At 39.5% G+C, this 19,534-nt stretch overlaps 2 protein-coding genes across 2 annotated transcripts in view; one reads left to right on the top strand and one right to left on the bottom strand.

Annotated features, from left to right (window-relative positions):
* Window positions 1-9,798, top strand: part of lrpprc (leucine-rich pentatricopeptide repeat containing) — a 59,590-nt gene extending 49,792 nt beyond the window's left edge. Inside the window, exons 33-38 of the mRNA XM_063491467.1 lie at window positions 333-460; window positions 560-675; window positions 5,285-5,359; window positions 6,046-6,130; window positions 7,195-7,337; window positions 9,509-9,798. Of these exons, the coding sequence (XP_063347537.1) occupies window positions 333-460; window positions 560-675; window positions 5,285-5,359; window positions 6,046-6,130; window positions 7,195-7,337; window positions 9,509-9,574 (613 nt within the window). The 3' untranslated portion in view covers window positions 9,575-9,798. The remainder of the gene's footprint in view (window positions 1-332; window positions 461-559; window positions 676-5,284; window positions 5,360-6,045; window positions 6,131-7,194; window positions 7,338-9,508) is intronic.
* Window positions 9,799-11,536: 1,738 nt separating this feature from the next.
* abcg8 (ATP-binding cassette, sub-family G (WHITE), member 8) lies at window positions 11,537-19,361 on the bottom strand. Its single transcript, XM_063492188.1, has 13 exons — window positions 19,317-19,361; window positions 17,344-17,445; window positions 17,085-17,232; window positions 16,602-16,840; window positions 16,200-16,332; window positions 15,411-15,680; window positions 14,960-15,113; window positions 14,553-14,657; window positions 14,274-14,473; window positions 13,287-13,363; window positions 12,871-13,138; window positions 12,637-12,764; window positions 11,537-12,401 (listed from the first exon to the last, which is right to left on the bottom strand). The coding sequence occupies exons 1-13, from the start codon at window positions 19,359-19,361 to the stop codon at window positions 12,264-12,266; spliced, it is 2,007 nt and encodes a 668-aa protein (XP_063348258.1). The 3' UTR covers window positions 11,537-12,263.
* Window positions 19,362-19,534: the final 173 nt, after the last annotated feature.

Genomic DNA, 19,534 nt, shown 5'->3' on the forward strand with positions numbered 1-19,534 from the left:
GAGCTGCTGATACAAGGTGGGATGGATCCATCCTTTCCATGTTGTTTAAGCCAAACTTTGACCCTGTCATCAACTTTTTGTTTTGTTTGTTTTTTAGTTTAGTTTTTTCTTTTTTTTTCCAGTCTTCACGTTGTCCAGTTTCAATAAACCAGAATGAACTTCAGCAGGTCATCCCATCCATGCCTATATGCCTATATGCCTTAATGCATTGTGTTAATGCCATGCCATAGGACGATTACATATTAGCATTAATGAACGTTTTGAAAGATATACCTTATAAAATGGCAGGTGAGTGAATATAACAGAAAATTTGTATCCGTCTCCCTCTGCAGTGGTGATGTGTCGTCTGCAGTAGAGTTGCTGGAGGGAATCTACACCAGTCCAGACAGCACAAACCCCAGCATATCCTTCGTCTTTAGAAAGGTTCTGGAAGCTGGGAATGACCATGCCATGGACAAGTGTAAGACATAAGCAGAAATATAAGGCCACAATCAAAGTAACTGATTTAAACTGAGTGTTGCTAAATAATCCTTTACCAACACAACATGTCGTTCTGTAGTGAGCGCTATGGCCGAGCGGCTAGCCAACCACTTTGCCTGCTACAGACCAGCTTCAGACCTCTTCCTCCAGCTGCTGGATATGGACAAAGTGGAGGACGCCAAATTCATGCTGGCTGTAAGTGTGTGTGTGTGTGTGTGTGTGTGTGTCTGTGTGTGTGAGAGAATAATAGCTCATAGGCTAAAAGCCAAGACATTTTGGTTTGAAGTGTCAGAAGTATACTTTTAGCCAAGTGTTGTCCAAAGGTACGTTAGATTCAGATTATTTATCTCTGGTTTGGTTGTAGCCTTCAGTGGCTGAGATGAGCTAGAATACTCATAATTAATATTAGAGGGAAATTAGCTACATTTCATACATGGATACATTACTTTTCTCATGTTACTTCATCACAATTTAATCACGGTGTGAAGGAGTCTGTCACTGTGCTTCTCACTGTGCATGCTCTCAATAACCTCGATTTGTCTTTGTGTAAAGAGAAGATAAGAGTGACTTGAATGATGCTGAATGTCTTACAAGAGGAACACAGTGGGTTGTCCTGAGTAAATTCAAATGTGTGATTGTTACAAAAAAATGTGCAAAAATAGAAATGAAAGAATCTGCTGTGAAAATGAAAACTTAACTGTTTCTTATAGCCAAGTTAAGGTACTATTTAAGCCCTGCTGAGTTTTGTTTATTCAGCTTGGAATTGGAGCAAAATGCACATACTAAGTGATGTTCTTCAATTTTTTTTTTATTTTTGTGACCACTTTAGATAAATTTTAAATCATATGGGGTGTTTCTGTCCCAGTGAGCGCTTCTCCATTTGACTGCTCTGTGCTTTTACATTTTAAATTATGATATCAAAGTAATTAAAATCTGCCAAAAGAGGGGAGAAAATATCAACAAGGGACCTTGTAGTGAATTTAGTCCATCACAACTCCCAGTTGCTTTCATCCAGTTGTCAGACCCCAGTGTTGTTGGAGAGGTTCTCCTGCCACATTTGTTCACTTATTTATCCAACCTTGCGTTGATGTCAGGAAAAGCTTGCCTGCTTTCCACCACTGAGTCTTGTGGTCTGAAATTTGCCTTCTACTCTTTCACTTATTCAACAGTTCGTATATTACAGCTCAATGACTTTGCATTGAGCCTGGGGATATAAATATGTAGCAGCTAGATGGGTGAGAGACAGGAGAATGGATGGAGAGCATGGTGCAAAATAAGAGAGAAATGAAGAATTGAAGACCTGTAATGTACAAAATAATTATTTGCCCCAGTTCAGCGAATCTCTTGGGACAATAATGGTCCCTTATTCGCAATGGGACAGCACACCAGGTAGCTCTGCATGTTTGATTCAGGCACTGCATCAGGAAGGACCTGGGAGGCTGTGTCTCCTCCTTGGTTTGAATTAGAGATCTTGCAAATGCATAAAAAAATCCAAAATTTAAAAAAAAACTGTAGCATTAACACAAAATTAAATCAATGGGACACTGGTTTCACCTTTACACTGCTTTCCTGTTAAGTAAAACATCAAATCAAGAGACAAATAAAAGTCTAAAATAGGCCTTCTCTGAAAAATTTTGTGTGCATGGCAGCATAAGTTGCTACAAAATGTTGACAATAATATGGCTTTTAAAGACGTCACTAGTTTGTGTGCACTAATGAATCCCCACACAAATGCAGATGACTCAAATCACCTTTATCTATATACCACCTTTAAAAACAACAGGATTTGACCCAAAGTGCTTTTCAGCTCTGGCAGATGGATTAACAATGCAAGTATACAAAAATACACAGTACAGGGATCACAGGTTAAAAACAAGTCTAATACAAACCCAGAAAACACGATAAACGCATGTATATGCTAAGAAATGGATCAGTAAAAGGAGAAATTTGTAAACAAACAAACAATATTAAAGACAAACACATAAAGTCAATTGAAAAAAGTAATAAAGTCTAAATCGCATTTAAAAAACCCAAATAAAATGGTACAGGATGGCTTAAAAAATAAGAGTGCAATTGAACAGTGACATCCTCAGACTGATATAAGAAAGCAATGCATTAAATGGTAACATTCTTGCTTTTACCACATATTTTCCTTACTGTATTTTTCATGTTGCAGTGGACCTGACGATAATAGGGGGGAATCTCAGAAAATAGGTTGGATAAGACGCTATTGCAGAGCCTTAGAAAGTAATCTCACCTTTAATTTTTGAAGTAAGAGTCAGGCACTAAGGGGAACGTGGTTAGGAAAAATATCAAAGTACCATCAAAATGATCCTCATTTGTACCCCCTGAATAAAATTATTAAACATCAGCTTCACTTGAACCATCCAGAAGAATTAAAAGATGCATCAGAACTGCAATGCGCTTACTAGGGTGGATCAAATTTTCCACATATTTAAACTTCAAACAAATTTTAAGACTGAAAACTGCAAATTTAAAGTCACTTTAAACTTTAAAGTCAACACTGATAATGATAGTGTCCCTTTTTGAAGTCTGGTGGGGGTGAATGATTGCTGGTATAGCTTATTTGATCTCAAGATTATAGTTTTGCTGTAAACTCGGAAAAACCGTAAGGTGCTATGGTAAATATCTGTGAGATGTTACTTTAAATACGATAAACCTACCAAAATTACAAGAATGTCTCATGGTAACATGTGCCGTCCTGTTGTTAAAGTTTGAGTTTAGTCTCACATGTGACCGAGGTTGAGCTACGTGCTGTGGTTTGTCCCTCTCGTTTTCCTGACTCTCCCCTCCAAGCTGCTCTTCCAGGGTCACTGCAGGGTAGCTTCCCAACTCCTCCATCCCATAAGTGAAGCAGGACCACAACTCTGAAAAGCTTTTATGCAGGCAAGCACACTATAATGATGACAAGTCTATCAGGAGAGATGGAGGTGAGGTGGATGGGGAGCGAGAGGGATGAAGTCATTAAGGAGCGAGAAAGAAGCTGTGAGGTGTGTGCGTTACAGTCTCGTCTATAACTGCGCTGGGAGAGGTCACTGAGGAAAAAGAGGAAGAATTCCCCAGGTATCCAGAGCTTTTAGGCAGTGTGTGTGAGCAGCAAAGGAGAAGGTAGGTCTGTTCAGCTGCGGCTTTACCACTGGGACTGTTTGGAGTGGCAAGGGAGGGCAAAAAATACAGGAGCGAATGAGAGCATGGAGCAAAGTTGCTTCAAAAAGTGAAGGAGCATAGTGGTAGTCTAATTGCCTGATTGTACTAAAGCTATTCTGCACTTAGTGACTCCAAAAGAAGACAGGCTGCTCCGTGTCTGTGTGTGAAGCTGCGTGTTAATAGCCTTGCAGGGCATCCGCTTTTAATTCTGTGCGGAGCAGAGGAGGGAAATGTTTCAGTTTACGACTGGCTAGTAATCGGACCTCAACGCAGCTCAGCCAAGAGACTCACTCAGTCACAGAAAGGCAATCTCCTTCACAAACCCACAGAGTATATCATATGTATGTTTGTGTGTTTTCACAATAAGCAGTCATTAACTGGCCAGTGACAGAAACATGTCAGTTACTGGGGGGGTATGCTGTTTTTCAGTGTAATAGGAAGTCAAAATCTGACACCCAGTTTACCAATTTCTCTGACAGTTCTTTAAAAAGAGCAACTTTAAGTGTGTCCCCCATAAAGGTGACCTCCCCGTACCATTAATGATGAGTTTTAACATGCTATAGATAAATAAAGACGCGATTTGACAAACATTAGAATTGTTTCTCAATGTATTTATTTTTTTAAATAGAAATTTGTCTTTTAATTTTAATAATGCTTCTTGGCAATATATATTATTGGAAAGCCTGGTTATTTCCCCTTAAACTGTGCCACATTTGGAAGGAAAATGCATTTGTGGGTTGAGCCAGCAGAGCTGAGTATATGGGTTGTGGGAAAAACTTGCCAATGCCAAACTTCTTATTCTGCTATTAACTCTTGTTTGGTGTTATTTATTGGATTGAATGAATTGAAGTCTGAAGACATGAGAAATACTTGCAATTTAACAATTTATTCATCTAACAAATAGAAGGCCTCAGCAGCATGTGGAAGAACCATACACAGCCATAACAGCCTTGGTCGCACACTTCAACCGGTATTTGTCACAAGTCAGCCAATGTGGTTGTGTTCAGCACTCTTTCATGAGCAGGCTTTCCAATGGTATAAGATTTAATGTCACAAAGCCTTGTTACAACATAGAAATAATCAACCAAACACAAATTTTCTGACTTGTTCAACTGCTAGGGTTACTCCTAGTAGGCTTTCGAAGGGTAAAGATTTAAATGCCTGTTTGTGGTGAATTATTTGCTGGAATCTGCCTGAAACTTTTTCACTTCTGTTTTGAATTCCTGTCATCAGCTCATCAGTGTAAATCGCTCCAGTCCAAGCCGCACAGGAAGCAGTCACGCTATGACCGTACTGATGTTTCCACTGAGTAACAGATATGGCCTTTAGTTGGACTTAGCGATAATTATGCTTTTTGTGAAGCTCTGTACCTATTAAGGTCATAAAGAAATGAGTAGTTATTAGATTCATAATTATCCTTTAACCTGAGTGTAACCCTGAGTGTGCGAATGTTTATGCGAATGCGTGGGTGTGCTGGAGTGTGCGTGTGTGTGTTTATATACTGTACCTATTTAAAAAGAAGACTGAAGTGTCTTCTTGACTTCAGAAAGAGTCGAGAGGATCAGCTGTCGACTATCACACTTAAGCTCTTATTTCTTTCTCTCTCTCTTTTTTTGTCTCTTTTGTCCTAATTCAGCGTTGCAATGCTTTGGCTGAACAGAAGGAAGTGCTGCTGTCCTTTGTAACCCAAAAGGCTCAGACACCTGGGCAGGTAAAAAATTCTATCATTCGTGAACACATTATTTGTGACCAAGTGGGTTTCCTTAATTATGGACTAATCAAAATGCAACCTCTATGATATTTAACTACACTTCTCCTTTCAAGTGACTGCTGTAATCCTGATGTCTCAGATCTCTAAATCTAGTCTAAAGATTTGAATTTTTTTTGACCCTATTAATGTTTACATTTGGCCACAATCCCCTTCAACTAGGCCTCTCTGTGCACCTCTGGACCTTTCGCATATCTTGATATGTGTGGATTTTCCCCTGGAAGTCCAGTTCTCACCACTTAATAATCACAAATGTCAATTTCTGAAGGCACTGGGGTGTACTAGATTGCCTGAGCATCCCCTGAGTTGTGCCTGTGTACTCACCTTGGTGAAGTTGAGTACACAGAAATGCATCTACATTGATTTTTGTCTTTCTGAATGAAGTCTGAAATGTCAGAGAGGCAAAATATTCCTTAATATGACTTAGTTCAAATAGCCACATGTGGAATTAGGAACCTGAGCATCTGCAGTCTGTTCCATCTTTAAAAGCACACTCACTTTTGAACAGCATTATTATTTTTACCCATTTTGTTGGAGCATATTTTAATTTCTATTTTGTTATCGGGATATGAATCACAGTTCAACTCCTTACATGCGCGTCCTTGCATGTGTAATGTCTTTGTGTTTAGGTGGGTAAGATCAAGAACCTGCTCAGCTTGATTCCAGACTTTGCGGAGAAGGAACTGCTGTACCCATACCTGATGAAATGTCACGGTAAGATGCATAAACAGGCACTCGTTCTTACAGAAGAGCTGAACGGGTCTGGTAGTGCAGCATGCGGTTCACTGGACTGTAGATAAGTCAACATTAACAGACCCATTAACAATGCATCAGGTCAAGCTCAGGGTGTGTGTGTATGAAAGCGTTCAGGGGTTAGAACACATGTCCTCTAATGAGTTAGCTGTCCTGGCTAGCCTAGCGTGCTAATCTCAACACGTTCCACCACTCAGCTTTTTTCCCCCCTCTCTCCACCTTTTTGCTCCTCTCTACATTTTCTTGTCCTCAGTTTTTTTTCTTTTTTATCCTCCTCTCTTTGCTTTCACTTCACCTTCTCACCCACCAGTCCCCCCTTCTTCCGTACCTTGTCACACCAGAGATGAGAAGACATGACTATTTAATTAGCATTAGCTCGCTGGTCGGTCAAGGCAGCCATAGGGGAAGCAATTAGTGATGCTCTGCTCGCCTCTGTTCTTTGTCCCATCTGTGTACTTTTTCTTTTTTCTCTTTGAGGGCTTTTCTTTTTACCTTTCACTCTCATTTTTTTCACCTTTGTGACCTTCCCTCTTGGCTGCACACAACCACAGATATTTGTGTGTAGTTGTTTCAGGTTTGTCTCCCTAAAAATGAAAGTTACTGACTGACCCTTTAATATTTTTTTTCTTGTTATCATTTTTAATGTCTATAAAGCCTTATTTTACTGTCTAGCTGTTTTTTAATTTGCGCCTTGAGAATATATTTTCCACAGTGCCAGTGACTCCTTGCCTATTTTTTCCCCTCTGTTCCCTTTTTCCACCTCCTCCATTGAACCAACAAACACAAGTAATAAAAAGAAAGTGTCACACTGCCAAAAAAAAGGGAAAAAAATGGAAATGCACAGATCGTCAAATGTGCAGCTGCATTTAAAATCAAATTTCTTGGCCCCAATAAATTGCTGGGAAAATAACATGATTATCCCACCACACTGTCAGTTTTCTCTAAATATCCAAATTCAAATAAGACATGTTTCTTGTCTCATTTGTTGACTTTCTCCCTTCCACCCCCCCACTTTCATCTGGCAGTTTTGGATAAGGACTTACCAGCAGCCAAGGCTTTGCATGAGCAGATGCAGAAGGAGGGGATAGTTGTAGACGAGCTGTCACTCAAACGTCTGGCTGTGCTTTACCGCGAAGCAGGAGAGACGGTGCCCTTCCCCGAGCCCCCCGTGAGTCTCTCTCTCTCTCTCTCTCTCTCTCTCTCTCTCTCTCTCTCTCTCTCTCTCTCTCTCTCACTCACACTCACACTCACACACACACACACACACACACGAGATGCTTTGAGCAAACACTCGGATGCAAATGTGTTTCTGTTTTAACATTTTAGAGGTTTGATTAAATAAAATGAACCATAGATATGAAGGGCATAAAAACTGCAGGAGAAAAGTTGCTCTTCCTTCATTCAGAAAATACAGTTGTGAAGCTTTTGTGTACTCCACACTGTTGTACATTTCAAACTCTGATGTAAAGGAAAAAGTTTTTTTTTTTAAAGCAAGAAATATAAGTACCCTTAACATGGACAATTAGTTGGACAATTGATTTTTGGGTTAGAGGTGAATTTTGAATGATGTGTACAAAATACTGAGTTTGCATCAGACCTCCACAAATGACAATCTGGACCTGTGGAAGGAATTATGAGCAACTGCATTCATATTATCAACATTTTGGTTTGTGTTACCAGCATAAACATGGAAAGCATAGTTCACTACAACTAGAAATAAACCTAAAACAGAATTGCATTTTTAAATGCATGTTTTTTCTCTTTTCATGAATACGTGTCTACATGGTAGTTTCTGCCTTTCATTTTAGGGTGAACACAAATTTTAACTAAGCAGTGAATTAACCTCTTAAGAAAGAATTGACAATGAAGCTCCAGTTGGCAAGTCTTTAAGCATGACTTATTCCTTATGTTTTGCCTCTGTACATCACCACAGTGGATTTTAAATCACACACTAAAGCTGTCATTGAAGTGCAGACTGTCATCTTTAATTCAGGGATATGAGTTAGAATTGCATTAACAGTTTATGCCGTCACCGCGTTCTGTTTCCTCTCTTGAGATGCTCTGTTTGGCCTGCTGCACCTCACAGCTCCTAACCAGTGCTAGCACTTGTTGTGCTGGTGTCCTAATGTGTGCTGTGGTCTCTGTGTGCCATACTAATATGAAGGAGCAGTATGCCCGCTCAGTATACTTCAGCATGCCCAGGCCTGCAGCAAGCCTCCTGAAGCCGTTAGAGTGTGCATGCGTGCGTGTGTGTGTAAGAAATGGCGCCCCAGAGTCATGGAGTACATATATTGTGTAAGGGAGATGGTGTCACTGCAATAGCCACTCTTCTTTTTGGGTTCATAGTGTTTTTGTAAGCTGATGTGGGTCTATTTTTAGCAGAGGACACACACACACACACAGGCCTCTCAGCCACAGCACTTTTGACGCGCTGTCCCCTTGAGGCAGGTATAGGCCGGAGCCTTACCTTCACATCACTCACCTGCAGTACGAAGATAGAAGGAGAAAGAGGGGATGAAGGTAGAGAAGCTCTTACATTATTTACTGAACACCAGGATAGTTAAGTGATTGCTGGATTTTATAAACAGAGTAGAGGGAGGAGAGTTGCAAGGAGAGGGAAAGGTGAAGAGTCACGGTGTTCAGAAGTTTCTACAAATAAAAGCGCAGCTCCCGTCGTTGGTCTTCATCCTCTCCGTATGTATAGAGGTTTGCATTTTCCGGCAGCCTGTTTCCAAAAAGAAATGTTTCAGTTTTATTTCTTTTTATTTCTAAATGCTTTGAACTTTGTCAGAATGTAGCCAAATAAGCCAACATGTGGACAAACCTTTAGAGGAAATAAGATATTTTTAATTAGGGTGCTCTGACCCCCTGGAAACTGTTTGAAACCCGTGCCAGGATCTCCCTCTCCCTCTCTGTAGTGAGCGCGGTGATTTATCGGCATTAATTACTACATTAATAAGCAAACGTACATTGTAAGGAGCTGGCGTAATCTGCAGAAAAGCTCTCACCTTCTCCCCCTCCCAAAAACACCCACCACAACACTTTGTCTGGATCAAAACACTGATTAATTAGCCAGGAACAGAGGCAAAGAACGGAAGTGCATGTTTGGGGAATGTGCTACAAATCCCTTATTTGTGTATTAATGGGGATTTAAAGATGAAACGAGACAACCTGGTTGGAGACTGGAGACTATTTAGACGGACCCAGGAGGGCTCCAGTGCCGCTTACTTTAAGAAAGAGGCGAGATACAAAACACGCCTTACGGTGTAAGGCTGCAGCAGGTGAGCAGGTGTTGGGATGTTTGTTGCTGAATGGTCTGCCTTTGCTTTCTCTTTGCAGGAGTCCTTTAAGTTTTATGCAGACAAGCTGAGAGCTGCCAAAGCCCAGGCGACAGCGGAGGAATAAAGATTAATCATCCTCTCCTCATACCTCATTGCAAATCCCACCATTTTCTTCCTTTCCTTCTTTTTTTTTTTAATGAGTTGTTCAATCTGAAATGTTGAGTGTTGTGTTGTAACTTTTGGATGCTGAGATTCTGTCCACTGCAGTATCAATACTGTTGATCACTGCTGAACATGTTGCGAATGTACAGAAGTATTTATGCTAATAAACGATGGTAGGAACCCAGACCGAGTGCGTGAGGTTTTTGTGCAATTAAAAATATTTCATTTCAAAATACCCAGCCCACCTTGGGTGACGTTTTATGTCTTAATCGGGTGCAGCTCAGGGGACAAAATGCATTTACTCAAGAACAACAGTTTTCAAGGTACTGCATCTTTTACTTTACAGAGTTAAGTTTTACCCACAAAACCTATAAATTCTTCAACATGTTTCAGGTGGATCTCGAAAATGACTGGAGCCATGTGTTGCATCAACGCTCAAGTTTCTGACTTAAGCTTTTTGAGGGCCTCTGCACAAGTTAAACACATAATTAAATGTAATACCTGTTTTAAAGCATGTGTAAAAACATACAAATACATATCGAGCACATGAGTGAATAGGTTTTGTATTTGTCATATACCCTACATTATAATAATCTATATCCCCAAGCAACAATGTGAATCTGAAGAAATGCGAAAAAAATGAGATGAATGGATGGATATATGACTCATTTTGAATCAAAGGTCATAATTAATCTAATGGTGGGCTTTTTTCCTCCTTTTTTATGTAAGGTCATTTCCAGTGGCAGGCTAGAAACAAACACAATTTGGAAATTTATGTTATTAAAGCTCCTTTTCAAAGAAGTGTTGAAGCTCGCAAATATATTAATGTATGTTTGTCTGTTTTTGCAATATTAAAATTATATTTCAAACACTGAAATCCTTTTTTTGGTCTTAAGTTTAAGGTGTGGCTTACATACTATATTTTCAGTGTTTGTGCACTGAAGGCTCCAGGTTTTCCCATCACACATAATTAGCTACCATATGTTTGTGAATTCAGAAATCTAGCAGGTCCAGGTCTGTAAGTCTGAATTTTGAGTGAGCATAGAGAAAATTTAGACTTTCATTGTCGTGTGTGAAGAAAGCTTCATGCATACTTCATGTACATACTGTAAGTAAAATGTATTTATGTAGTGCTCTTCTAGAAAAATATTACAAAGGTATCAACAACCAGCTTGCGCAAGGTCAAGGGCACATACTGGGGTCCTCACCTGTTTTTTCTTCCTTTTTTTGTTCAAGTGATTGGCAACCCCACAATTAGTGTGCCTGTGACAGTCTTGAAGCCATGAAACAATAAAATAGGCTCAAACACGCCATCCTACACAGTCTGCTCAGAAAGCTCCTGCATGTGTAGATACATTTTCATGCAAGACATGTAGCCATTGATCTGATCTGGGAGACATTTTGCTTGACTGATAAATGACCTTATGCTGTCTAACCCCAGCTCTCTGCAGCTCTCCTCTACTCGACATTGAACTCTGTGCTGGCCTCGGATATTCCCTAGATATTCATGTAATGCAATGCCCGCAGCCCTCTCAGAGCCAGGTCTTAGATAACACTCACTGGTTTTTCCCCAAGAAGATTGCGGGTTTGTTGAGGTCAGCCAGGTCAGCGGAGCTCATTTGGAAAACAAATTAAGGCACAGAAGAAGGAACTTTTGATGTAAACCAGCATGTTTTCTAAGTTATGGTGATATATAAACTTAATATCCCCCTAATATTACTGCATAAAGGAGCATTGTGTGTTGCCAAAATAGCCGTGATGCGAAGTATGATACACACAAAAAAGGAAAGAAAAATCACACTACCAGTTTAATTTTCAAGCAGCTGCAGAGCTCCAGTGAACTCCATCTGTAAGTGAATGTGAAGGCTGAGGATGAGTGCACAAACCAAACATAAACACGCAGAAGTTAGGCATTTTGAGACGATACTTTACTAATTTGGACTCAAACCACGTTAGAAAAAAGATTTAAGAGGCTTTTGCACCAGTGCAAAAACTCACAGCTTACATAGCATTCAGTCTGCACAAGAAGTTTTTTCCGAGTGTGAGTTGGCCTACTAAATTTCTCTTGGTCATCTTTCTTCAGTGCTCAGTATTCTGTCTTAATAATATGCTTAATAACTTTACATATACAAAAAAAGATAACGCTGAGAAGGAAGATCGAAAATGGAACAAGCAACAGCTGCAGATTGATATCTGCTAAAGCAGCGCTCTAATCATCTGCCATGCCTGGGGAAAAGAGGGCGAACGAGAGAAAAGTTCATTATTTTCAAATCAATGTTACGACAGTCCTCTGCTGCCATCCAGCAGCAGGCAGCGGCACTGCAACTCCAAACTGTTTCATCACCAAGCTCGACTTTTTCTTCTGTAAATCTTTTTCTGTTGGCAGATTAAAACCGTAAACGATGGAAGCATTTTGAAATATTTTAGATTAGTAAATATAGTATTTTATGAATATTTTTGCTGAAATTACAAAAATCTAAACATTTTAATCATGCATGTATTTTACTTTTATAGCATTTGAATTAAATGTCTAAAGAGGAATAAAATGGAAAGTTTGGTATCGAAACCAGCCGAACTAGAACCTCCCTTCCACTTATGCAAAATAAAAACCCTGATGATGTCAGAGGGTGTTTGGTTTTTCTCAGTTTTGTTCACCAGTCTTGGCTGGACTTCTGCTTGATGAATTTTAGGGACAGGAAATAGAGCACCATGAAGCCCAGACAGACTCCAACTAGGACCAAGTAGCAAGAGTACAGCGGGTACTGATTCATGTGCAGGGCCTCCACCACCTGAATGACATACAGAAAGGATTAGAGGAGAAAAATGTTAATCAAATGGGTTTGTCCATTAAAGTAAGAATTAGCAGGTCCTTAAAAACATTAACAGTCCTGATTAATCTCTTATGGTCTGATTTGTTTAGTCCTATAAATCTTAAAGATTTAATATCTGTACAGGTAATAGCAAACTTAACAGTAATGTGTAAACAAATCATAACTTTAGTTGAAATGATAGTGTTTAACTCACGTGTATGCCATCAACATTGATAGACATGTTTGCAATGGTGATGGAATACTCGTTGCCTCTGAACTGCACCTGCAGCATGCCCTCAAAACCCCAGCGCATGAATGAGGCATAAGAGAGCCATGATGCCACTGTGGAGACAAAAAACATGAACAAACATTAAATGCTGACCAGCTCATTTTTCTTTCCGAAGCTGTCGCCTGTTGTTTATGGTTTATAACGCAAATAATTCCTCACCAAGCCACAAATTCTCCAGGTTGATAACATAGCCTGCAGTCAAGTAGAAGACGGTGAACAAAGAATTGCCCATGAAGGCAGAAGTCTGCATGGTGGGAAGTGAAGCAGCTACAAACAGAGCCATGGCCCGGCTGCAGTAAACCATCAGCCACACTAACAAGAAGTTCAGAAGGAAACGGTCTGGCGCCTCGTTAAGTCCTGCCAGCCAATAGATGGGCAAACCATAGACCAATGTGAACACACAGTGTTCTGGTAACTCCCCCAAAACCTGAAAATGGAGAAAAAGCATATATTCAAAATAACACGACAGTCAAGAATGCATAAAACACACTTGTAGTACTATTCAGCATACAGTGACTCCAGCATGGAACAAGACTGGCCCCTGCTGGAGATTCAGTTTTATCACTGGACTTTACCTTGGCAAAGAAGTAGGAGGTCACAGAGTACATGCCGTCCTGCAGCTCGTGGTAAAGCATGGCTCTCTCTGTGTGACCTGCAGAGAGCATTCAGTCTAACGACACTCAGTTCACAATACATGCAGTAGGATCAGCTTCATGAGCTGTATTTAGCCTCAGCCAGGCAGTTTGTTTTTCTTCTTAAAAACTAAGATCTCAAAGAGTTGTATTAGGTTAGGATATGAATATATAGCACAATGTCTCTTTCAGAATAAACAGGACAAGAGATTTATTTAAAGAGAATACATTAGGTATTCATATATGGTGACAACACGCTACCTTAATCAAATGACACAAGTTGTAGATTCTCCCAAACTACATAAATGTTGTATTTGTTTTGTGATACTGGATAAAATGCAGTTTCAGAGATATTTATATGATTTATTTTCTCTTTGCAGTTAGAGTCACGGTATTTAATTCTAAGTGAGCCTGGCATCAATTTTTCTATCTTTTGGTTTCTTCTGACCTTGACCTGAATTAAACTTGAATTTTTATGATTATGGCTAGACACCTCTACACTGTATATGTGGCTGGATGTCATAAAACTCAGGGTTAAAGAACACAAATCTGTCCGATAACTCAGATAATCTTGTCATTCTGAACCATCCTACCTTTACCTGCTCTGTGTTCATCACTAATTCATAGAATAGAATAGAATAGAATAGAATAGAATAGAATAGAATAGAATAGCCCTTTTGTCATTGCGCATGTACAATGAAATTGTCTACATCTGCAAATGACTGCAAATGCAGAGGTCACAACTTGAAATGCCTTCAGTGATTTTTGCTTTATTTTAAACAGAGAATTTTTCTTATGATACTCATTACATGTGAACATTTCTAACATAAAACACTTAAATAATTTAAAGCAAATGCATGGAGAAATCAAAACACAACCCCAGTGACACTAATTACTGGCTTTATCCTTTCAAACTGCTTTATTACTTACATTTAGCTATGACGTCCAGCACCACAGCAAATGGGGTGAGAGCTCCGATCATGTAGAGAAGAGATACGGTGTCCTGAATGGACAGGCGGGTTTCTCCTGCCCCGTAGTAGAGAGAGCCGACCAGCAGCGACATGAGGAGGGCCTCGAAGCCGTGAACTAATATGGTGACCAGGTCTCTGAAGTCATTATACATGTGACGCCTGAGGAACAAGAGGAGAGAGGTCAGTGTTCATATTCGGTCACATAGATTTGAGTGCTCCAAAACATTCATGCTCGTACTTGATGAGGGTGTTAAACTGGTGTAGTTTGCCTGGCAGTCTGTTTTCATGCCTGGAAATAGTTATTACTTCTTCTTCTTTTCTCCTGCTTGGCTGCTGAGGGCTGCTGTGTGTGGGAAAAAGAGTAACGGATGGGTTAGTCTGGGTTTTAAAGGTTTAGTCCACAGCTTAAGCATGACCATAAAGGATTTTTAAGCATCTACAACAGGTAATCACAAAAAACAGTAAATCCCTATATCTGGAAAGCTGTAACCAGAGATATTGTGGTGTTATTTCTTACAAAAAATACAGAAAATCTTATGCTTTATTAGAAAAATGCTGGTTCATTATCACTACTTACTGTTTTATTATTGAATGAACAATTAAAAAAAAAAAGCAAGCCAAACTTTAACACAAAAACATGATCACCTGTCGGTTTGCGCTACATCAGTCCCAGCGGCTTTCCACATGTGGTCGTCAGTATCACCGACCTTTTCCATGAACTGCTCAGCCAGAACTCTGGCCCTCTCCAAACACTCGGCTTCTCGCTCTGGACTGCGCCGGTCTATACTGATCAGATCAACTGGACACACACACACACACACACACACACACACACACACACACACACACACACACACACACAAAAGACACAGGACACCAACAACATGAGGCTTAAATAGGTATAAAAGAATGAAAAACACAAAGAGATGTAGTATTTATCATTAAGATGAAAACAAATGCTTCTTTTGGAAACTTAGTGGTAAATTTTTGGGTCCCAGCTTTCCTTAAGTTACCAGTGAGCATGGGGTTGGTAAGAAGATGTTATTGCATGCTGGGAAGAAGCACATCTTAATTCTCTTTTGACACACTTACTAACCATAGTAGTCAGAGGGGTTGCAGTATCGTGGGCAGGGGTGTCCCAGAGCAGTGAAGTAAGGCACCATCTCACGAGCTGCACCGCAGTAAACAGCTGAACCTGAAGACATCAGGACGACGAGGTCGAAGAGCTGAAAGATATCTGATCGAGGCTGGTGGACTGAAAGCAGGACCAGGCGATTTCCCCGAGCCAGACGGGACAGTGTGATCACCAAGTTATGAGCTGTAAAGCTGTCTAAACCTGATGTGGGTTCATCCAAGATCAAAATACCTGAGAGGGAAATAGACCAATCTATCACCTCTGATACACCCTGTTCTTTATATAACAGATCTTAACAGTATGATCTCCAAAATAATAGAGGAATCATGATTGTTAAAGTCAGTAATTAGTCAAATGTGTTTGTTATTCACAGGAAGAACTGTTACACTTGTGTCACTTCCCAGTAGTTTTATAGATGTTCAGAAAGGGCGTGAAATACCCTGTTTAGAGTTGAAACATTTAAAACTCGCATAAACACAAAGGTTAAAATGTTATATCCATCTATAGTAACTTTAGAAGTTGCAATAAAGACAACATATATGACACTGATTACAGTCAGGTGCTAAATGGAAAGGAGGCACTGGAGGTGGGTTGCAAAGTGGCTTGTAGAGGACACAATTAAAATAGTGTGCCATATATAAAATCTGCTGCTTGGACTGGGACTTCAGTTTGAGTCATTGCCCTGTCTTAACTACACAAATGACAGTTCAGGGGACCACATTAATTAATTTCTGTGTTAATATCTCTCACCGGGGTTCCAGAGAAGCTGGACAGCTATGCTGACTCTCCTCCTCTCTCCACCAGAAACCCCCCTGATGTAGTTGTTTCCCACCCTGGTGTGTGCACACTGCCGCAACCGCAGCTCTGCGATAACATCATCCACCTGTGACAGACAGCAACCAGAGACACTGTTAGTCATTGTTATCTGGACACATACAAGCATTCTTATCATTTAACATGTGTTTGTTCAACAAAAACTCTGAAGAGTTTAAAAGGGCATGCCTTAACGAGAATGTGATAAACATGCTGACAACGGCTCTATTATAAAATGGATAAACAAGAACCTCCCAATCCAAACAAGAAGAGGAACATTATGCAAATACTGTTATGGAAATAGTTTGAGTCCCATTTATTGACCAGTCTTAATCTTACCCTCTGGTCCCTTTGAGCCTGTGTGAAGTGAGTGGGCAACCTCAGTTTGGCAACAAAGGAGAGAGTCTCTCGGACGGTGAGGTGAGGAAGAAGCCGATCGTCTTGGCGGACGTGAGCGATGCTTTTCTTGACGAGCTGGGGCGTGTTGCGCTTCCCATTAATTAGAATTTCACCGGACTTCATGATGCCTCCTTCATCCCGACAAGTTATTATGTCCAGCAGAGACGTTTTACCACAACCTGAAAACATATTGAATTCAAGCCATTCTCATCATTGCTTATGTTCAAAAAAACAAACCATAAGCAATATAGAACCGGAGGCATGCATCTATGAGTCTTCCAAATTAGCAGATTTTCTACTTATTTTTACTTAACACACATTTATTCTTCAAGAAAATGCAGTTTTTTCTTTACTGTTCTGGTGGAACAAAGCATATTTATTACTTTATTTAATAAAGCAATACTTCAAATCTTTGTGCATCACCTGAGCTGCCAATAAGGGCCAACATCTGTCCGCTGTGGACAGTGAGGCTCAGCTTGTTGATGGCTGTCTGCTTATTTCCTTTAATTTCCCACGGCATTTTGAACTCTGACAGCCTCTCGTACCACGGGATCTGAGCTGCTGTATCCACCTGTGAACATAAACACATGTACACGATGAACACCTGCAGCATGTATACACATGAACCAGTCAGGAGCTTGAGATAACTCATGTAAGATAAGAGCAGGCGACCTATAGTTACCTCATAGCAAAGGTTTTTGACCTCCAGCACATTGCAGCCTCCGCTGTAGGTGAAGTAGAGACTGCTGTCCTCCTCAGATGAGAATAACTCTCTGTCTTGATGCTGTTAATGCGAAGCAAGCAGGTCAATAAGTTTCATACAGACCAGGATACACGTACTAAATGTTTTTTATATATATTGACCTATATATACCTTAAAAATTATGAGAAACAAGATGTTCTTATTTCAAAGTTTCAAATCAGAATTACAGATTTGCTGATTTTACACCACAAAATTTGGTTTAGGTAGTAACAACAAACAGTACAGTAGATAATAAGTTGGATGTGTTGGATGTGATTAGTAAATGTGATTTTGTCTTTTTTCATTTAGTCTTTTATGGAAAAAATTGTTACACGCATTAACTTGTGTGTTTGATTGTCTACCTGCTTGTGTCTGTTTGTACTGTATGTGCAAATATCTGCCTGTGTGACCAGAGTCCAATTTAAAATAAACCCAATAGTTCAGTTGCAGAAGAAAAAAAATACAAATGTTCAAATTGAAATTAACAGCATGCTGCCACTTAATCTAGTTTACATACAGTACTGTTTTAAAATTAACGACTTTTTTAGCCACACATCAAATTTGATCATTTATCACTCATGGAAGCTTCTGTAAAATAATAATGTACTGGCTGAAAAGAACAAATACATATTTGGGTTTTTTTACTGATTTTTTTTCATTGTATAGCAAAACGCAGTCAGACATCAGATAGATATGAAAATGTGAGTCATGAACGTAATAAAACAAAGAACGCAATTAATACATTTACAACCAAATTAAGCCATTAAACAAATGAGTGAAAAATAATTTGATATTTTACTGAATGTATTAATTAATGATACACTTAACTGGGCACGATCTGAAAATTACAATGAGACAAAGATATGTTGCAAATCCTGATTTGAACACTGGATGGAAAAAGGACCTGAATTTCAGTGCTGTAACTGGGAAAGCTTGGTCTGAAACTGGTAAAAGCTGCTGGCAAGCAAACAACTTGGGTTTGCTGGGGTTAGCATATTTAAGCAGTGAGTCTGCGTTACCTTACTTAACAGAAGTTTATGCATTTCTGGCCATTTGATAGAAAAACATTTTTTATGTTTGAGTAAACGAAACCCAGCAGTGGACATGTTATAGCTAAGCAATAATAACTGAACAGGAAGCCAGTGTAATGACACCAGGAAAGGCAAAAGGTACCAGGTGTGATCGTGATCTTAGTGCCTATCAGACTTCATGTACTGAAGCAGTCTACTCTGGACTTAATGAGTTAAATAGTTTAATTTTACAAATAATGTTAAATGGTTCATTTGGGTTCTCATTGCATAAACATCCAGATTTCAGAGCATTCTGGTCGCATTTTTAAGGATATTTATCTCGACAAAATGCATCATAGAGTTCGGAAATGTTGTCACTGCTGATCCAGCTGTTGCAACCAGAACATGCCAGATGCAGAAACTGAAATAGGAGAAAAACAGAGCTTGCTAAAACATCTATCCATCCATGTATTTTCCCAACCAAATATCCAATTCAACATTTCCTATTTGAAATTACAGTTTTTTCTAAATTAATTTGCACTTAAGTGCATTCAGGGAAAAATTCCAGTTTTTCAGCAAAATGTTAAAATGATATATTAGGAAATCAATCAAATTCTTTTCTTCAAGAGTCAAGAATAAGTTTGTTTGTTTTGTTTTTTTAAAGAAAAACCAAAAAACCCACATAACAAAGTAAAGTTTCTGGTACTGGTTGAGCACACTACTGATCATAAATTGATTTAGGTTACTTCAGATCAATTAATAAAATCCCATGTTATACTCGGTCAAAGAGAGGAGTTTAAAGGTTGGTAGGGCTATAAATGAAGTAAAACAACACAAAGTTAAGACCTGGATTGGTCATTTTCTTTAGGAGAGCTAAAATTTGCATATTTTGACCTGACAAACCTGTGAGTAGTCGTTTGTGTGTATAAGGTCACTGCCATTGTCCATGGTTAAAATTTGCAGGTTAGAGAGGTCAATACCCCCCTTTTCCTCTTCTGTTAGGGTCTTTCTTTCCCTCTCTGTCTGCTGCTTTGTGTCTCCAGTTGTTCACGTCGTCAGTTTCTTCTCCAGTTCACTTCAGTCCAGCTGAAGATCTTCTCCCGTCTAGCTCACAATTCTTT

This window comes from Pelmatolapia mariae, linkage group LG13, assembly GCF_036321145.2.
Source record: "Pelmatolapia mariae isolate MD_Pm_ZW linkage group LG13, Pm_UMD_F_2, whole genome shotgun sequence".
NCBI lineage: Eukaryota > Metazoa > Chordata > Actinopteri > Cichliformes > Cichlidae > Pelmatolapia > Pelmatolapia mariae.